This window comes from Mchenga conophoros, linkage group LG19, assembly GCF_057382185.1.
Source record: "Mchenga conophoros isolate Kocher_MC1m ecotype Shallow Benthic linkage group LG19, M_conophoros_male_GT1.1, whole genome shotgun sequence".
Classification (NCBI taxonomy): Eukaryota; Metazoa; Chordata; class Actinopteri; order Cichliformes; family Cichlidae; genus Mchenga; species Mchenga conophoros.
In genome coordinates, this window is record NC_140544.1 from 8,471,542 (window position 1) to 8,485,643 (window position 14,102).

Consider the following 14,102-nt stretch of genomic DNA (forward strand, 5'->3'; position numbering starts at 1 on the left):
TCTTAGCCTGCGGCTCAAAATAACTATCTGCTTTCACTTCTGCATACAACTTCCTGTCAGCCTGCAACTCAGTCTTTCTGAAAGAGACGCTGTTTAACCCCTGAATGCAATATAAACTCCAGATTTTATTATTAATGCAATGGTAATGATGACAATTATTTAACAATAGCAGTAAAATAATTTCCCTGCTCCACAGTTGTTTACAATAAAAGCAAGGAAACACTTATTTTTGCATGACTTTTAATTTTCACATTGAATTAATGAAGAGAATAAAGGCACCATATGAGTTGTTTTTTGTTTTTGTTTTTAATGATGGATAAAATCTGAATGAAATTTTTATGAACCATTTTTGTAACTTAATTCTCAAAATATGCTTTAATCTCAGTGTTTGACATTCACACATAAGAATAACGTTTCATCCAGGCGATTAAAATTTGTCACAGGAGAAAACATTTGTAGGTCAGTTTGTGTTTTTTTACGTGTTAATCTTCATAAACCACAGTCACGTTACACACAGTTGAGAGCACCCAAGCCGCTGCTCCACCAACACCGCCAAATAATGCAGTGGCAGCCCATGACATACCTGCTGCACCTACAGTGAAATCATGTTAGACACTATTAGCTCTATTAGCTTATTCAACATGAGCAAAGCTTTTAGAGAGAGAGAGAGAGATAATATATAGTAAATTATTCAGTTTACCCCAGGACTGCAAGGTTGCTACGAGACCTCCTGCTACAACTCCACCTCCACTAGCGATTGCTAAATATGACATCAGTTTGGCAGCGATGGAGCCTGCTGCTATTCCAGCTGAAGTGAACCCCAGTGAAGCCAGAATGGCAGGAGTCAGAATCACAGTTCCACCAGCTCCTAAAAAAACCCCAAAAAACATATATTAAAGATTTTCATTTCAAAATTATGCTGTGGTTAATGTCATGGCGTACCTGCAGACACAAGGACTGTCTTGCCTGTTAACGAAATACAAAAAGATGTCAAATAAATTCTTTACAATAATAATAATAATAATAATTCATATCCACTGTATAATGGGATAACACTGTTATAAAAAAAAATAGACTCACATATTTCTTCCCATTCCATGTCTGTGCTTTCAAAGATAACATTCAAATGACACCAAGAGCTCAACTGAACAAACCTGATGTATGTTATTTACTTTATTTCCAAGAACTACCTCTCCCATTTACCAAATATGAACAGAGGAGGAGGAGCACAGGGATGTACCTTAAAAAAATAACACAGGCATGTACAGGGAGTGCAGAATTATTAGGCAAGTTGTATTTCTGAGGAATAATTTTATTATTGAACAACAACCATGTTCTCAATGAACCCAAAAAACTCATTAATATCAAAGCTGAATGTTTTTGGAAGTAGTTTGTAGTTTGTTTTTAGTTTTAGCTATTTTAGGGGGATATGTGTGTGCAGGTGACTATTACTGTGCATAATTATTAGGCAACTTAACAAAAAACAAATATATACCCATTTCAATTATTTATTTTTACCAGTGAAACCAATATAACATCTCCACATTCACAAATATACATTTCTGACATTCAAAAACAAAACAAAAACAAATCAGCGACCAATATAGCCACCTTTCTTTGCAAGGACACTCAAAAGCCTGCCATCCATGGATTCTGTCAGTGTTTTGATCTGGGGCCTGTTCTTCGTACCGCGCTAAGTGAGTTAGCTGGATGAGATTGTTGACGATTTCGCGTGATCCTGGATCGTTCGGTTCCCCGAAGCCCATCCGGGACTTGCTGTCATAGCAACAGAGCCGTAAGCGTAAACCTGCTGGGGAGCAGGTTTACTTTATGTAAACAGGATTAGATCGCGGCCACGCAGGTATGTCCGCGTCATTCATACGAAAGCAACAGCGATATTCCACCACTGTTTCACCATAAATAAATATTATCAATGTAACTAAAGATAATGCAGCACTTGATCCTTTTATTGATTTCACACAGATACATACAGGTCATTCCCTAAAAAAGGGAAATGTACTATTAACATTCTATTACATGTATGTGATTATTACAGATGTAATTCATATTTCAGAGTAGTAATTGTAAATTACTTCGTGTAATCAAGATGAGAGACCACGGCTATAAAAGCGAAGGTGGATTTGGGAAGTCTGTCGCAGCCATGTCCTGTCCGTTTACGCGAGCAGCCCATTGCGGAAGGTGCAAGATTAATAAGGAGAGTCCTCAGAATTCAGCATATATTGCGGGACAGACAGGATCCTTTAGCTCAGCGCGACAGTGTGCTCATTGAGAGATATCGATTTTCCCGTGAGGGTATTATTTACTTAACCAACTTGTTGACGAGGGGGTGCAGGACCACCACCTGTCTTTTTTTTTGCTCTGCCCTTTTCTTGGTTGCTGTTATGAACAAACAAACAGATTATTTCAGGGTCTCTTTCCAAGCGACTAAAAGCAATATAAGTGATAAATATTACCATTCTGTGGAATATTCTTATATTTCACTTTTACTTGTTCCCATGTTCTAGTGGGTCCTGTTGTGGCTCTAATGTGAAAGGGGATATAATATAACATATTATAATATAATATAATGTAATATAATATTGGATAATATGGTGTGATATGATAAATCTACCCTACCGCCTACTGGTGTTGGCCAGAGGGGCCGATGGCGCCATATGGCAGCCTGGCTTCTGTCAGTCTGCCCCAGGGCAGCTGTGGCTACAACCGTAGCTGCCTCCACCAGTGTGTGAATGTGAGAGTGAATGAATAGTGGCATTGTAAAGCGCTTTGGGTGCCTTGAAAAGCGCTATATAAATCCACTCCATTATTATTGTTATTATTGAATTACTTACGAGTTTGATTTGTCAGCAACTTTCTGCCAGCCCTCTCTCCTTGCTTTTGCAGCCTTTGCAGTGTTCCCTTGCGTTTTAATTAAACTCTGAAACTCCTGAAATCCCTCACTCAAGAGTTCTTGCTCTGCTGCCGAAAAATACCGAGCGCGCTCCTTCGACATTTTCGCCGACCAATCAAAGGGTTGCCGATCAATGTTTCTACTATCGATGCGTAGCCCCTGTTGGGCCACCCAGTGATCTCACATTACTTCATCCAGCTATACTAATCGTCAACAACAGGTGTGCTCGGGGAACCGGAATAGCGAGCTCAGAGTTAGCGCGATGATTTGATCTTGGATGTTTCATTTGATCTTGGATGTAGTAAGCGACGTACGAAGCACAGGGCCCTGTTCACCATCAACATTGCGTGCAGCAGCAACCACAGCCTCCCAGACACTGTTCAGAGAGGTGTACTGTTTTCCCTCCTTGTAAATCTCACATTTGATGATGGACCACAGGTTCTCAATGGGGTTCAGATCAGGTGAACAAGGAGGCCATGTCATTAGTTTTTCTTCTTTTATACCCTTTCTTGCCAGCCACGCTGTGGAGTACTTGGACGCGTGTGATGGAGCATTGTCCTGCATGAAAATCATGTTTTTCTTGAAGGATGCAGACTTCTTCCTGTACCACTGCTTGAAGAAGGTGTCTTCCAGAAACTGGCAGTAGGACTGGGAGTTGAGCTTGACTCCATCCTCAACCCGGAAAGGCCCCACAAACTCATCTTTGATGATACCAGCCCAAACCAGTACTCCACCTCCACCTTGCTGGCGTCTGAGTCGGACTGGAGCTCTCTGCCCTTTACCAATCCAGCCACGGGCCCATCCATCTGGCCCATCAAGACTCACTCTCATTTCATCAGTCCATAAAACCTTAGAAAAATCAGTCTTGAGATATTTCTTGGCCCAGTCTTGACGTTTCAACTTGTGTGTCTTGTTCAGTGGTGGTCGTCTTTCAGCCTTTCTTACCTTGGCCATGTCTCTGAGTATTGCACACCTTGTGCTTTTGGGCACTCCAGTGATGTTGCAGCTCTGAAATATGGCCAAACTGGTGGCAAGTGGCATCTTGGCAGCTGCACGCTTGACTTTTCTCAGTTCATGGGCAGTTATTTGGCGCCTTGGTTTTTCCACACGCTTCTTGCGACCCTGTTGACTATTTTGAATGAAACGCTTGATTATTCGATGATCACGCTTCAGAAGCTTTGCAGTTTTGAGACTGCTGCATCCCTCTGCAAGATATCTCACTATTTTTGACTTTTCTGTGCCTGTCAAGTCCTTCTTTTGACCCATTTTGCCAAAGGAAAGGACGTTGCCTAATAATTATGCACACCTGATATAGGGTGTTGATGTCATTAGACCACACCCCTTCTCATTACAGAGATGCACATCACCTAATATGCTTAATTGGTAGTAGGCTTTCGAGCCTATACAGCTTGGAGTAAGACAACATGCATGAAGAGGATGATGTGGATAAAATACTCATTTGTCTAATGATTCTGCACTCCCTGTACAGTTCTTGGTTGGCCCAAAGTTTTATATGAGAATTTGTGTTTATCTGATTGGTTAAAACTGATGGGGAGAAATTATAGTTTGCACTAAACTATCCCTTTGTTGGTGCCCCAAACTAGTCCCAGCCACTAAGCACTAAAGGTTTTTTTCCCCTATTTTCTAACCTTTACCAAATGACTTGCTGTATTAGTGACCATGAGAGCAACCCTGGTTGAGTTACAGGATGCAGTTTTTGTCTCGTGGTCCCGATGACTCACACATCTTTTAAGGTTCCACCACAGTCAAGTTAAGGTCTGGACTTTGCACGTGTTTTTATTTGTCACATTAAATTTGTGAAGACAACAGAAGCATCATATCAGTCTTTGGATTAGATAAAACATCTTCATCCTCTACAATGATATTTTATTTCAAAATGATGGGTAAAAGTGAGCAACAAAGGTTATCAGACATTTTTGTAACTTCATTCTCAAATCATGCGACATTTCCATATATTTATATAGTATATATTTTCATACAGTGCATTGACATTTGTCACAGGAGGAAACATTTGTAGGCCAGTGTATGTTTGTTCAACCTGTAAATCTTCATATTTCACAGTCACGTTACACATAGTTGAGATCACCCAACCCACTGCTCTTAATAATAATAATAATAATAATAATAATAATAATAATAATAATAATAATAATAATAATAATAATAATAATGGATTGCATTTATATAGCGCTTTTCGGGGCCCTCAAAGCGCTTTACAATTCCACTATTCATTCAATCTCACATTCACACACTGGTGGAGGCAGCTACAGTTGTAGCCACAGCTGCCCTGGGGCAGACTGACAGAATGCAAGAAGGAATTTCCTCTTAAGCAAACAGAACATACAACAAAAGAAAAAACAGGTCACTCAAACTAACCTGCCTTGACAAATTAAAAGTACAGAACCTGTTTTGAAGTAAGAAAGAAGATGCCCTCAAGGCAAATTCTCACGAGGGCCTAAGAGTACATCTTTCACCATCTTACAATACTGTGATTGCAGCCATTCCTCAACTCTCTGTCAATGGTATTCATGGCCAATGATCAGTGGGCTTTGATCAATGGTTGCTGATCAATGGTCATGAGAATTTGCATAATCATGATGAAGGAACTGACCTCCCAGCCCATTGTCCCTTCAGTGGTGCTAGTTTCAGTCATCATGCAAATGTAATGTATGTAAATGAACAGAATCGACTTTTGGGGATTTACTTACCTGGATGATTGAGCATGCATCAAGAGGTTTTAAACCACTTTGGCAAGGACTGCCTAAAGCTTGTACGTCAGTATGAGCAAACAGCACGCAAGATGGCGGATTACCGGAACCACCTGAGCAGAAGCGTTCAGTGGTCACAGAAGCGTTGGAGGTAGTTTGTAAGAGATTACAGGATGACCCCAACCTCAGCAACAGGACCACTCTCAGCATCGACCAAGTGTGTTTGCTTTTCGAACTGTCATGGTCTCCGTGCCTGCCCGGCCGGCCCCACAAGGCTACATGTGTTGTTTGGTTTTCTCTCTCTCTCTTTCTCTGCCTGGGCGGAGCTCACTGTGGGCTCCCGCCCTTGGCCCACACACCTGTCAACAATCAGCGGTCATCACCCAGGAGCACTATTTGAGGCTGGAACACAGATCCTCTCGTCGCTGGATGATTGTACTACAGACGTTAGTGTTTCTCCCAGCTCTTGTGAGGGTTATAGGACTGTGGTGCCACCTGCTGGAAATGAGACAATCTTAATCCCAGTTGAAAGAAGACATTATTTTTGTAGGAGCCATTTTTGGGTTGATACCTCATGTTGCCGCTAGAGGTAACCTTTTTAAGTTTCTTTTTTTTTCTTTTTTTAAACTTTATTTAATAAACAATGAGTATACAACATACGAACAGATGAAGTATACAAAACAACAGAACATGAACACAAAAAGCCAAGAGTAAAAGAAAAAGGTAACAATTATAAGAATACACATACATATATTGTTTTGAGAGCCTTTGTGTTGGTGGAGTCTGATATTGATTGTATGTACATTTCCACATCCTTAAAATAATGACAGAAATATGGTGTTTTGTTAGTAAACTTACATTTATGGATAAAAAATGTAGCTAAAAGTATGAACAAATTCATCATAAAAAACATTTCTCATACTTGTTGTAAAGGCTCACCTTCTAGCACATTCACTTCACCAGATGCACCTTGTTTCTTTTCCTCACCTTTGATTGGGTGTGGTTCTTGGCCTTCCTTCCTCCAAAACATGGTCCTCCGAGCCGGAGTAGCGTTAGCGTCATGGATTCACAGCAGCCATTGACTGAAGATTTGAGACGTTCCGGTCGTGATAGTCGACCTCCTGCCTACCTGCAGCAGTATGACGTTCAGTACCCTGGAGCTAGAAGAGCTACATGTGAGACAGAGAGTCAAACAGAATGCCAACATAGTGACAAAGACACACATGGGCTGCAGGATCCTGTCGGAGAGTCAGAAAGACAACCAGAGACATCCCCTGCTCCTTTACCCACCAATCAAGATGAGGTGATGAGGGAACTCCTGATGACAATGAGGGAGATTAGGCAATTCATGATTCAGTTATCTCCTCCCCATTCTCGCAGTTCCTCCAGATCTTCAATTCACACTGTCTCTGATGAAAGCAAATCCTCTGTTTGCGGTTTACAAGCCATTCCCCAAACACATCAGCAACATGAGCAGTTCCCAGTGATTGATCCAGCAACATGTCAATCACCCTCTTAGCCCCCCCAGGTTAGCCGTCACTCTGGTGCAGTTCTGGCTGCTAGCCCTCCTTTCCCTAATTCAACAATATTAGATGCTGCAGTTCCTTCAAGTGGTTTGCCTAGACCAGTTTTTCCGACACCAGATGAGACTCCTTTTAATTTCCTGGCCACGCCACTGCAAGGTCCCCACCAGATTTCATGTGTTCAACCTGCTGTTCCTCTAGATGAAGACCCCGCTCAACCTCTCGTCTGCATTCCGGAACCAAGGCAGCACCCTCCTGTAAAGCAGCAACCAGCTACATCTGATGGTTTGCATGCACAAAACCCTTCAGTACCCATTACTGCTAGTTCTAGTCACCCTGTTAGCACTAGAACACATGTGTATAAGCTTGAGGGTCCTTCTTTCCCAGACCTTACCAGAGAAGATGAAATCCAGTATAGGCTGTTACGAATGGCCCTTACTAACCTGCTTGACCCTCATGAGACGGAGCACTTTAAATATCATGTCCTCCTCGATCATCTGAAAGTAGACCAAGCTAAACGATTAGCTCTTGCCTTTTCCTACGCTCCTGACCCATACACTCAAGCCATCAAAGCCCTTGATGAGCGTTATGGGCAACCAAGACAGCTGGCATTGAAAGAGCTAAAGAATATACTGGAACTGCCTCCTATCAGAGCAGGTGATGGTCAGAGCCTTGATAATTTTGCTCTTCGAGTACAGGCTTTAGTTGGGTTGCTTAGCACTATGGGAGAACAAGGACGTGCAGAACTAGATTGTGGCTCCCATGTCGATCGCTTGTTAGAAAAGTTGCCCGCAGAGCATTCCAGTCGCTTCAAACGGCACATTTACAGGGAACAAGGAGATATGATGTATGACTTACCTTTGTTCTCATCCTGGTTGCAAATAGAGTGCAAGTGTCAACCAAGAAAGGACAGTCCTGTTTCATCCTTTAACCAGCCACTACCTGCCCATAAGTACACCTCTCCACTCACAACAATATTACATGGGACAAATGCATCCGATCCTGTACAGGCAGCACAACCCATCATAATGACTAAGGCTAGATGTGCATATTGCTGCTCACCTGAACACCACATTAGCAAGTGCCCTGAGTTCATTAACAAGACAAAGGATGAGAAAATAAACTGGATAAAGAGAAACAAACGGTGCTGGCGTTGTGCTAGAACTCATCAGGCTGCGAAGTGTGATCTGAGGAAAGCATGTGCCACCTGCATGGATAGACATCTACAGATCCTATGTGAGGTGAATCAGAGACCTAGAACTGAAACTAATCCTGTAGTGAGGACACTGTACTTTGATAGACCTAGCGATCGCCCTAGTGTCCTTTTAAAGGTTGTGAAAGTGCTCCTGCGTAATGGCAAAAGAACCCTGGAAACATATGCAATACTTGATGATGGCTCCCAACGTACCATGCTTCTGACATCTGCAGCTAAGCATCTCCAACTAACTGGGAAAGCTGAAAAATTATCACTCAGAACTGTCCATCAAGAAGTTGAAACTATTAAAGGTTCTTCTGTAAGTTTCCAGATTTCTCCCATCGCACGTCCAGAGAAAACATACACAATTAATAATGCCTTCGCTACAAGTCACTTAGCACTTTCAGACCACACCTACCCCGTATCCTCTCTTCAACGGAGATACAAGCATCTTCAAGGTATCCCATTAACCTTTACTAACAAAGCAGCTCCACTACTGCTCATAGGCTCTGATCATACCCACCTCATACTCTACCATCAGCAGTACCTATGTCGTCACCGGCAGTGCCACTATCACCAGTTCCACCGCCTGTGGCTGCCATTCCGCCAGTGGTCAGGGCGCTGCCTGCTCCTGCATCACCTGGTCCTGCCTCTGCCAAGCCCCGTACATTGCCCCCAGCACCTGCAAAACTGCCCAACGGTCTGCAGGTCTGGGCCTGCCGCTGCATCCCACGTGGTTGGCATTTGGACCTGCTTTGCCGCCACCGCTGGCTACATGGTCGGCCCCCTGAACTGTCTGGCCTGCATTGTCGACCTCTAGGTCGACCCCCTGAACCTATATTAGACCTGTAGCATGTCTGATTCCTCTGCCCCCGCTTTGTGAAAAAGAGCATCTTTAATCCTTTGAACATATTTCTCAGTAGAAATATGGGGGCGGCTGTTGTAAAGGCTCACCTTCTAGCACATGGAGTTATTGGACTGTTTAATTAATTCATGCATACCAGAAGCATCGCGTCACCCCCGCTAACAACCACCTCAGTGGCTTCACGCCTACGCTTGAATTTTTGTTTTTTGTTCCCTGTTATACTGATCATAAAGCTTTTTCCCCCTTTTTTAAAAATAAAAACCATCTTGCTGTTGCCCTGTTTTCTGATTTTATAGCTGAAGATGTTGTACAGTAACTAACCCTAACCCCTAAATTTTAAATGGTTTAAAAGCATGTAGAAGAGGATATTTAGGCAAGTCCATTTCTCCTTTTGTTATCAAGAAGCACGGACAAAAAGGAAAAATAACCCTGAATCATTGGTCATTGGTCCCCACCAATGCCAAAACGAAATCTACGCCCACTGTCTCTTCCATTGCCGTTTCACTCCAAACGTAACAAATGTCCAACTCAGACAGTGTTCTCAATTTGCATTCACATACAGTGAAGTTGCAGCTTGTTGGAAATGCATCTCCATCCATCCAGTCATGATGATGGTGTTTTCTCCTTGCTGATGCCTTTTGCACATACTGCTGTTGCTGCTGGACCCCTCGCTGCTCAGGATACTGCTGTTGTCTCTTGACCTGCCATGTTGTTGCTTTTGGATCTGCATTTCTCGACAGTCAAGTGGAGGGTGCGTCTGTCCTCTCAGTAAGTGAGTGAGACAGTAGACAGTGGTGAGGAGGGCTGTGTGAAAGCAAAAACACATAAATATGCCTGACACCCGTAAACGAAGCAGCATCTGGCTGCAGTTTAAAGACTCTTTTGTTTGTCTTGGTCTCGTCTCGTCTCGACTTCGTCTCATTTTGGTCTTGGTCTCGTCTCGACTTGGTCTCGACTTGTTCTTAGTCTTGTCTTGGTCTCGATACCCTCTGGTCTTGGTCTTGGTTTTGGCAGTCTTGACTGCAAGTCTAGTTGCACCAGTGGTGCCATGAGCAGTATCTATCTGCTGCTCATCAGCTGCTATGCCGTGGTTATTGTCACAATGTGGTGTATTTGGATCACTCGATCCTAAGTGGATATGGATATGATCCAGGATTGGATGTTTTGTATAAAATTTGAAAGGAACAATTGTTCCTTTCCCCTTTGCTGTGTACTCTGCTGATGCTGTTTTCAAAACCTACCACACTCATGTACAGTATCAGTGTCACACTGAGATATTTCAAAGATAATAATAATACATTTTATTTGAAAGCGCCTTTCAAAACACTCAAGGTCACTGTACACATTAGAATAAAAAGCAACATAAAAACAAGCAGTTTACACAATCGTAAAAGCATAAGACATAAACTAATTTAAAAGAGCAGAGTGGAGAGGTTATGTGGGATAAGCTATTTTGAACAAGTGAGTTTTGAGTTGGGACTTAAAGAGAGAGAAGGAAGAGATATTTCTTAAATCAGGAGGTAGGGGATTCCAGAGTCGTGGAGCAGAGCAGCTGAAAGCCCTGCTCCCCATGGTGGCAAGACGGGGGGAGGGGACGGAGAGTGAAAGGGAAGAAGTAGATCTGAGACAACGAGATGGGGCGGTGATCTTAACCAGATCAGAAAGATATGGAGGGCAGAGATGATGAATAGCCTTAAATGTGTACAAGAGTATTTTGAAATTGATACGATATTTGACCGGGAGCCAGTGAAGCTGCTGCAGAACAGGAGTAATGTGGTGGATAGAAGGGGTCCTGGTGATGATACGGGCAGCAGAGTTCTGGACGCGTTGAAGCTTGTGGATGGATTTTTGAGTATAAAAATAACCTGAATAAATACAAATAAAGGGAAAGAGCTGTCCAGACCTCTGTCTCTGACCATCTGTGTTAACACTTGAAATCGGAAACATGTAAATGTAACAAACATGTTAAAACATAAGAAATCAGGAAGGGGCAAAAAAAGCATTTTGCTAAAAAAAGATTTAGAGCAGAAGTTTTTAAAATGAAGATATATTGCATTTATTTACAATTAAAAACACACAGAGCAGAAAGTGTGTTACTGTTTTACATCCACAGACACACAAGAAAAGAAGCCGGCAACGTGAGGTCAAGTTATGGCAATTTTATTTGTGTATTTCAGTACATGTATTCAGAATAGAGTTTTTAAAAACAAACAAACGTCCCAAGTCAAGTTTGGGGGGATTTTTGTGAAAGAAAGGTTGAGAGAGGGGGAAGGAGGAAGAAACTATTGCTCTCCTTAAACTTGATGCTGCTGGGTCAGTTTTTTCTCAGCAGTCTGCTCCAGAATCCACTCCTGTCCTCGGCTTTCTTTTCTTTTTCTTTTGCCTTCAGCTCTTTTAAGGTTTTGTTTAGCTGCTCCTCGGCGTCTTTAAATGCTTCTTTCAGCTGCTGTTTGGCCAGTTTGACTTTCTGTTTCAGGAGCTCTTTAGCTTCCTTTTTGTGCTTTTGCATTTCTTTAAGTGCATCTTTGCAGCCTTTCTTGGTCACCTCAGAGGCTGTCGTTTCTTTCTTGAATACCTTCAACTCAATTTTCTCTTCTGCAAGTTCTTCTTGCACTTTCATCAGTTTCTTCTTCAGAGTTTCACTTTCCTGTTTTGCCTCCCATTTTCCATGTGTCTCTTTTTCTATTTCTTCCTCTGTTTCCAGCAACTTCTTCCTCATGTTTTGAGTGAAACTCTTTGTATTTTCCATTTCTTTCTTTGCTTCCTGTATTTTAAATTTCTCTTCCTCCAACACTTTTTGAGCTTCCAACAATTCTTTCTTCATATTTTCAATCTCATTTTCTGCCTCATGTTTACGTTTTTTCTCCTCTTCAAGTTGTTGCTTTACATGCAGTAATTCCTTCCTGAGTATTTCAGCTTCAGCCGTTACATTTTCAGCTTCTTGTGTTGCCAACTGCATTTTCCTTTTCTCCCCTTCAAAAGCTTCCTGCACCTCCTGTAATTCCTGCATCACATTTTCTGCCTCCTTCTTTGCAGTTTGATATTTATTTTTAGCTTCTTGTGCTGTGCTTTTCTCTTCCTGCAATGCTTTTTGAGCTTCCAACAGTTCTTTCTTGATGTTTTCATTCTCATTTTCTGCTTGTTGTTTTCCCATCTTCTCTCCTTTAAGCTTTAGACCCACATGCAGTAATTCCTTCAATACTACTTCGGTTTCAAACTTTGAATTTTTAGCTTCTTCTCTTGATTCTTCTGCCACTTCTTTTAATTTGACATTTTCAGCCTGTATTATTTGAAATTCTTCTCGTAGTTTAATCAGCTCAGACTGTTCTGTACTGTATGGTGACGCACTCACCAATCCTCTTCTCGATCTCCCTTGATTCATTTTGGCCTTTTAAACAAAGGAACCAAAGTTTTGTAGAGAAGTGAAGTTTTCGATGTGTTTTTTTTCTTCAACCGTCGTCTGTCCTGCACAGAGATGCTGCTGTAGATGTGTCTCTAGCTGTGTCTGGATAAAATGAAAAATGCTGTAACTAAGTGCTTGTGTTGCACAGTTCTACAAAACATTCCATTCCATGCATGCTCCGCCCACATGGTCAGGAATGTCAGGTGCTGCATCACCAAATGCTGCTCCCGTTGCCTAGCAATAACAGCTGTTTACTTTTTGGGGTCTGGTTCATTATTTAATAAAGAAAACATGTCCAAGTATTGCAACCATGGTGCTGAGGCTCAGTGCATATTCTAGCCTGCTGTGTGGGTGGGCAGCTAGAAATCACTGGTGGGCAACATGAGAGAGGAGAAAACTGGAGCAGCCAAGCAGGGAGCTGCAGGTTGCTGGTTTGAGTCTCTGTTCAGATGCTGGTGTCTCCTCTCTCTGAGATGTTTGCAAACAGTCCCAGATAAAACAATAAGGATAATAAACAAACACGTGACTAAACTAACATTTATGACACTGATATGTTTCATGTGATGGCCTCTATACAGCAGTCACTGCAAGCATCCACATCAGCACACTTACTTTTCTTTAAGCAGGCGTGCTGGGGTCCTCCTAAGGAAAGTTTGAGAACTTCATTTCCTTCATGCTGGTGAACTTTTTACCAAATTTTTTTCATCAAAGCTTCTCCATCACTGACAGCGATTGTTTGGATCTTCACACTCATCTCCATGAACCCTAAAAAATGAGTTTCACTTTGCTCATATAATGCCAGGAGTGTCTCCATATTCCACAAAAGTCTATGCAAACATGTAACAGTATCCCATATTCATAAAAATATTATTGATATTATAACAAAAGCTGTCTCCACCACAATTGTCCCAAGTGCTTTTTTTAAAACAGGATTTTAAACCAGAGGATTTCCCTAAAGCTTAATTTTTTTAATATTTTGTAGACAACAACAGAATCATTTCAGAAAAACTCAAAATGACTGGTGTCAATATTATTTGCCCCACAAAAAAGGTCAAATATAAAAAAATATTGCAAATATTGCACAGTGAAAAGGCACTACAGCTCAGTTGTTCCCACTCGCCTTTGTCCTCCTGTTTCCCCTCCCTCTCCCCTCCAACGAGGAGTTAAACAGTTTGATGGCATGTGGGACAAAGGAGTTTTTAAGCCTGTTGGTTCTTGACTTTGAGAGAAGCAACCTGTCGCTGAATAGGCTCCTCTGATTATTTACGAGCATGTGCAGAGGATGCCCAGCATTTTCCATAATGTCCAGCAGTTTCTTTAATGTCCTTTTCTCTCCCACTATCACCAAAGTGTCCAGCTTCATGCCGACCACAGAGCTAGCCTTCCCGATTCGTTTTTCCAGTCTGGATGAGTCCTTTGCTGTGCTGCTCCCCCAGCTGTTTCTGGTTCTGTTTTGGTTAAGTCCTAAGTAGTCCT

At 42.0% G+C, this 14,102-nt stretch overlaps 1 protein-coding gene across 1 annotated transcript; it reads right to left on the reverse strand.

Moving 5' to 3' along the window:
* Positions 1–279: 279 nt before the first annotated feature.
* On the reverse strand, positions 280–1,115 carry LOC146551634 (interferon alpha-inducible protein 27-like protein 1). The gene is made up of 4 exons (XM_085256666.1): positions 1,081–1,115; positions 943–966; positions 701–868; positions 280–592 (listed from the first exon to the last, which is right to left on the reverse strand). The coding sequence occupies exons 1-4, from the start codon at positions 1,097–1,099 to the stop codon at positions 483–485; spliced, it is 321 nt and encodes a 106-aa protein (XP_085112792.1). The 5' UTR covers positions 1,100–1,115; the 3' UTR covers positions 280–482.
* Positions 1,116–14,102: the final 12,987 nt, after the last annotated feature.